The sequence below is a fragment of the Tachysurus fulvidraco genome, chromosome 6, assembly GCF_022655615.1.
Source record: "Tachysurus fulvidraco isolate hzauxx_2018 chromosome 6, HZAU_PFXX_2.0, whole genome shotgun sequence".
In the NCBI taxonomy this organism is placed as follows: Eukaryota; Metazoa; Chordata; class Actinopteri; order Siluriformes; family Bagridae; genus Tachysurus; species Tachysurus fulvidraco.
In genome coordinates this window covers 12253220-12259587 of record NC_062523.1, presented here as the reverse complement: position 1 = coordinate 12259587, position 6368 = coordinate 12253220, and the positions used below count along the sequence as shown (strand labels likewise).

At 33.8% G+C, this 6368-nt stretch overlaps 1 protein-coding gene across 1 annotated transcript in view; it reads right to left on the bottom strand.

Moving 5' to 3' along the window:
* Positions 1–1963: 1963 nt before the first annotated feature.
* Positions 1964–6368, bottom strand: part of prkag3b (protein kinase, AMP-activated, gamma 3b non-catalytic subunit) — a 6743-nt gene continuing 2338 nt past the window's right edge. The window contains exons 2-13 of the mRNA XM_047814499.1: positions 6199–6241; positions 5967–6079; positions 5427–5508; positions 4710–4768; positions 4539–4584; positions 4391–4445; positions 4183–4309; positions 3862–4027; positions 3711–3748; positions 3388–3534; positions 3069–3162; positions 1964–2773 (exon numbers count right to left, since the gene is read on the bottom strand). Of these exons, the coding sequence (XP_047670455.1) occupies positions 2709–2773; positions 3069–3162; positions 3388–3534; positions 3711–3748; positions 3862–4027; positions 4183–4309; positions 4391–4445; positions 4539–4584; positions 4710–4768; positions 5427–5508; positions 5967–6079; positions 6199–6241 (1035 nt within the window). The 3' untranslated portion in view covers positions 1964–2708. The remainder of the gene's footprint in view (positions 2774–3068; positions 3163–3387; positions 3535–3710; positions 3749–3861; positions 4028–4182; positions 4310–4390; positions 4446–4538; positions 4585–4709; positions 4769–5426; positions 5509–5966; positions 6080–6198; positions 6242–6368) is intronic.

Genomic DNA, 6368 nt, shown 5'->3' with positions numbered 1-6368 from the left:
ATAAACAGGGGTGGACTTAAGTGGCAACTGTATGTTTGTACTCCTGGAAGAATGATGCAGCAATGAATACTGTTACAAAAACAACAACAACAATAATATCACCAAACTATATAAGCAATTTTAAAGGTTAACAGTGGCAAAAAAAACATGACGACCAAGATTCACCAAATACAGTATCTGTTTGTTTCCTTTTATAATCAAATACATCAGACTGTGTTGAAGTCTGTGTATTATTGACCAGTTTCATTATTTTTTTTATTTTATTTTAATTTATATTTATAAATTTAGGACATTATCTGTTTAATGACAGAATCCCATTGATAAAAAAAAAAGTTTGCAGTGTTAATTCAACTACAGAAAAAAGGATGTAGCAAATGATATTGTTTAGCCCAAGACAGTGTTTGCCAAGTAAAACCAGGATGTAAGAAACATAGGTAGGTGAGCAAATACACCCCTGGTAAACATGCAGATCGGAGCACCTGATGCACTGAACTTTGTATTTTGGATTTTACTCTGCGTTACTACAAACCACACAGACACACACAGGGTTATTATTGTATAGTTAGTGTGAACAGTTAGTTTACACCCCATACAAACCTGTCACTTTATTTTATTTGCCAATTTATTTCTATATTTTCTATATATACAGTATTCTTCATATTCTTTTTTTTTATATTATTTCTATTTTTGTCTTAATGTTAAAATATTATTTCTACTTTTATCTTACTTCCATTTTTTGAGTTTTATACTATTTTGTGTACTGTGTACACAAACACTGGTTGTGTATGTGACGAATCAAATTTGAATTTAAACCAATTTAATACCTTAACAAAAATCACAATGAATGTTTCATGAATGTATTTAACATCAAGTAATAAACTGAGTTACACCCTGTAAGTTTTATATCACCTAATAATTAATCTAATTACCAATAACTAATATAATAGAATACACTTTACACTGAGGAATGCTCTAAATTTGAGTTTTATTCATTACATTCAGTAACAATATATAAACACAAATCATTAGCATCAATCTTTTTTTTTTAAAAGTCACTCAGCGTTTCACGTATTTTGATATACCATTGTTTTGACTTTTGCCTATATTGACCCCTAATTATCTTTTGGCTGAATGAGCAAATTCCCAAAGCCATACCAATATCTAGTGGGAAGCCTTCCTAGAAAAGTGGATTTTACTATAAAAGCAATAGTGGACTACATCTGGAATGAGGCGTTCAACATGTGCAGCTCAGTGTCAGGGTCAGGGGTCCACTAATACCCAGGCTACCCAACCTAGTACTCAAATGTTCCTGAAAAAGCTTCAATTATAAACTAGATATCAACAATAAACAATTAAACGACTGGATAAATAACACTGAACTCTATGAAATGTGATTGTTCTTTCTATAAAGAAAATTTAGTTTAAAAAGGTTAGTCCTGTTTAATTTCTGCTTACATAAACATAGTAGTTTATGCTGTATATGTTATACGAATATAATGTACAGAATTTGAGTAATAGAAAACGGAACGATTATAGGAAACATGGCTTGGTTTATTGGTTACTGTTCTGTTTACTGTAGTCACTTAGAAAAGATGAAAGCAAACATCAGTGGTCATTAAATACAAAACACGTGAAGTCTAATAAAGTACAAATGGAAATCTAGTATACAATCAGTACACAGAGTGATTATGTATGATCTGTAACTTGGACAGAACATCTTTAAGTCCAGTTCTGAAATAAGTACAGTATCTCTTCACAATGTTGAAAATGCTTATAATGAGACACAATATACACGTAGAGAATCTAATAATTTGTTCAAGTGGTGAGTTCCATCCTTACACAAGTAAAGTGCACAACAATATTATACATGCTTCAAATATATATATATATATATATATATATATATATATATATATATATATATATATATATATATATATATATATATATATATATGTGCTCCCCAAAATTCGAAACAGTGGCAAAAACAACAGATAATTGCAGGGCATTTTTTTTGCACTACAAAATTAATTAAAATAAAACATGTTTTTTTTTACATCACCACATTGCTTGTATGCTTTTTTTATTTAACAAACAATTAAACACTGTTAAACACTTTATTCTGCTAAGATTCCAGTGGATTCTGAGCCGATCCTGGAAAAACCGGATGAGGCTGGAATACAAACTGGATGAGATGCTCATCTATTGCAGTGCCCCATGCTGACAGTCAATCACACACATTTATGCTTAGGGGCAATTCATATTACCTAAAAACACCTACCTAACATGTTTTTGGGAAGTGGGAGAATACTGGAGAAGCCGAAGGAAATCCACACAGACATGGAAAGAACGCCAGAGTATCCCAAGCTCAGCATATAAATATATCTAGTTATTAATTTAGTTGTGTTAGTGTGTACAAGGTCTCTTCATTCAGGACTAAAGTCTCTGATTTAAAGTCAGTTTTTTAAGGAATCTTTGGAAAATATAATGGCATCAATTCAGTCTGTTATTTTCATTTGGTCTTTTTTTTCTGAAATTATAATAAATTTCAAATTCATAGTATTTTGGTGTAAAAGATCTTGAAAGATCTGAGACCTGAGTGTACTGAGTATCAATCAAAGATCAATGTTGATGTTATATTTGTGTAGGAACAGATATTCAAATCAAAACATTTGTCCAAAAATAAATAAAAACCCTTATAGAAGCACTCATAATGTGAAGTACTTTATTGGCACAGAGAAACCTTGTCCAGCAAAGTGGTCTCTGGTAAAACCTATCATCAAAATAACACACGTTTTATATCAATAAAAGAAATGGCTGGTTTTGAAGAATGTACAATTGTAGTTAAACTGTCAAGCAACACAATTCCAGCAGTGTCCTTTAGTTCATGCCACAATACATTCAAATATGCATGTTATTCCTCATGGTCCAACAGTAGCTTAAAGTTGCCAAGAGAAATATTTACAGGCACACTAGTCAACTATCACTGAAAAATACAGGAGGAAGTAGGAGGAACTGTGATGGAGAGATCACAGTTCACAGCTGCTAAGAGAAAAGAGCATCAATACCTGCAGGTGTTAAGACCAATGCCTGCAGCAAGTCAGACAGCGAGATGATTCCCCTCACCATATCCTGTTCATCCACCAGAACTAGACGATGAACCTAGAGGACAGAAGACAATCCATTAGATAAAATAATGGATCACCGGATTTTAAATTATATAAAATTAATATGAAGAAAGAGAAGTACTGTTTTCTAGTTTCAAACACGGATTAAATATAATCCTAACCAAAACAGAAAAATGTTTATGTGGTTAAATCTGGGTTTAATAAGATGTGTGCAGAAAAAGGTATCTTTTTATAATAATTTGCAAAGATGGTTGCTGACCTCTGCTTCAGCGATGCGATCAATGATGGTTTCCAGGGTTTCATGTGGATAACACTTGAGCACTCCTTCCACGCAGCATGAGCGGCTCTCGATCACTTCTCGCATTGTCATGTTCAGGTTATTGTAATTTTTTTGAGCAGCCAGGTTCTATATCCACCAAAATGCATAATACATACAACCTTATGATACATCATGGCTATGGTTGAAGTACATTTCAATTTAAAATTCTAGGATGTTGAATTTATTAGTTGCATATTTACATAAACTCATTATGCATTTTATAGCTGATAAATGTAGGAAGAGGAAAGATTGCTTTTACTCACAATGACATCGAAACGGGAGTAAAGGGCCACTACCTTTCCTATGTACAAAACAGACACACATCAAAACAATCTGTACCAATCTGGGATTTTACGATTCAAATATAACATTCAAAGATGTAAACATGCAGTCTCTGAGTGTTCCTGAAAATACCTTGTTCATTTACAACAGGCAAGGCTGACACTCTGCGCTCGACAAACACTGACAATGCCTCATAAACCGTTGCAGTCTCCTGGACTGTGGCAATCCTCTTAAAGGTTCCAATTTCAACATCCTGAATTCGCTTCTGTAATAATCGAGGTTTTGGGATCATGGAACCCTGGGAAATCCCAATAGATTTGTTAAAAATAATTTTAATGGTTTGTTTTTTTAAACTGCAATTCATTTTATTAAACAATACATGATGTGTTCTATTAAACAGAACAACAATTTACAATGTGGTAAGATTTTTATTTATTTTTTAAATCCTCTTACAAATATGTGCAGAAATTTCAGGATGCGTTTGTGGGTCAAAATGTGCAGAACATTTCCTGATTCTGGATCGATAACAGGCAGCCTGTGAATCTTGTTCTTCAGTAAGGAGTAAATAGCATCAAAGAGGCTGATGATAGGGAAACAATTCTGTCACTGTTGAGATACTGGAGGGAGGGGGGGGTAACAGTTGTGGAGAGCTTAGTTGTACCTGGATTCAGGGGTGATGCTGATCAGAGAGTTGACAGAGTACTGAAGGTAGACCTCTGAAGCAAGATAATAGACACGGGAACTTAAACACTGGAGTATTTTAGACAGATTGACTACAAATGTAAGCTATACAAATAGTACACAGTCACCTCGCCAGGTTTCAATCTTGTGCTCTTCTAATTCATATATCTGAACCTGGAACAGAAATGGAAATAAGGATAGAGGGAAAAAAGCTTTAGTTAAGCCATTACTTTAAAAATGAAATAAATAAATAAATGAATAAATAAAATTAAAATAAACCATGGAAACAACTAGCTTACCATGGGTGATTTATAATATCTGTGAAGAATGTTAATGAAGTCTGTTATAGTAAGCATCCCTGTAACAACATAAGTAACAAGAAATAAGTATTAAAGAGCTTGGATTATTTAGTGGCTCAAATTTATCAAAGCTAAACAAAAGGAAATGCTACTACCAGCTATGACTAACATGCGTACATACAAAGAGGTTTGTGCTAATGTTAGAATAAGTAATAGCTTTTGGCACTCAAATCATTCTCAGAAGTAATTACATAATGTAGAGCAGTGGCTATTAATGTCCTGGAAAGGGTGTTAGGGATTAGAGCACTGTCTTGCCATTTCCCACAAGTCACTAGGCCCCAGGTGCCGGACTAAAGTTAGACATCTGGCACCAGAGAGGCTGATTCATTACAAATGAATCCATGAGTTAGGACTTCTGATGTGTCAGCTCATAGCATCAAGTAATACTACCCATTCCTTAATAATGACACTTGCTGGAACACATAATATTAATTTAGGGTGAATAATAGTGACTCTAAATTAATATTATGTGTTCCAGAATGTGTCCAGCAAAAAAAACAAACAATAAAATGCAAAATTTAGAATAGGAGGATCACATAAGAACCTCAGGTGGATTTCCTAAGCACTGAATGTATGTCAGTAATCTGACTCAGGTTCACAAATGGTTTAAAGTTTAAAGGTTAAAGGGCACAGCACTCAGTGCACAGATCCACATACCTACAAAACACTGCTGCTTGTTGTCCCATAAAGGTGCAGCTCGAACTCCATTAGAGACTAATGCAAAGAATGCCTTCTTTACCTGTATTACAAACCAAAGTATAGAAAACAAACTGCTGAATAACCAGCTAAATTGAACCTCCTAATTCTATTTAGTCTATTTATCTTAAAAGATCATAGGCAGAGCCAGTGGCAGAAAGAAAGCAGGAAAAAACATCTCTCACCCTTTGTATTCAGGTTGCGTGAAATCTGTTAGTCAGCATCTATATAAAAATGCAAGCTGACTCCTACTTCATTTCTCAGTATTTATTTTGTGCAGTATCCCCTTATCAAGCTTACAATACAATCATTGTATGTAGTTTACACTTTTATACATTGTAAATGTGTTATATTACCATTATATTACAAATATTGCATGTTATCTTATTTGTTAGATCTATATCACTGCCAGCTGATCATCTAAATCAAATTCCATTTCTTATTGCAGTATATTTAAGAATCTGAAAATTAAGTCTATATTGTATACATGAAGATTAACACCTGCAGTGTTGTATCAAAGATGACCAGTTTAGAGCTGGTTGGTATGGCATCATAGCAGCAGTGGTTCATGAAGAACGTGGTGTAGACGTGTATATCAGGATCTTGAGCAGGCCCTGTAGGAAAAGGCAGTGGAGAAGAACCCAGCCGCAGGTCTGGCTATATATAGTTTTTGTAATTTTCATGATGAAATGGTTACAATGATGATGAACACAAACAGCAAATATTTTGATACCTGTAGTTTCCATTGTAAGACCTTCATCTTCTGTATAGGGAGCCTGGAAAAAAGTAAAGAAAAATCTTTGTATTGAGCAGAAAGGATTAAACCCACTGCAGAATCGAGTAAGCATAACGTCCTGCTTCCATGTATGGCTCTATGTTTTAAAATAAATATGTATATTCATT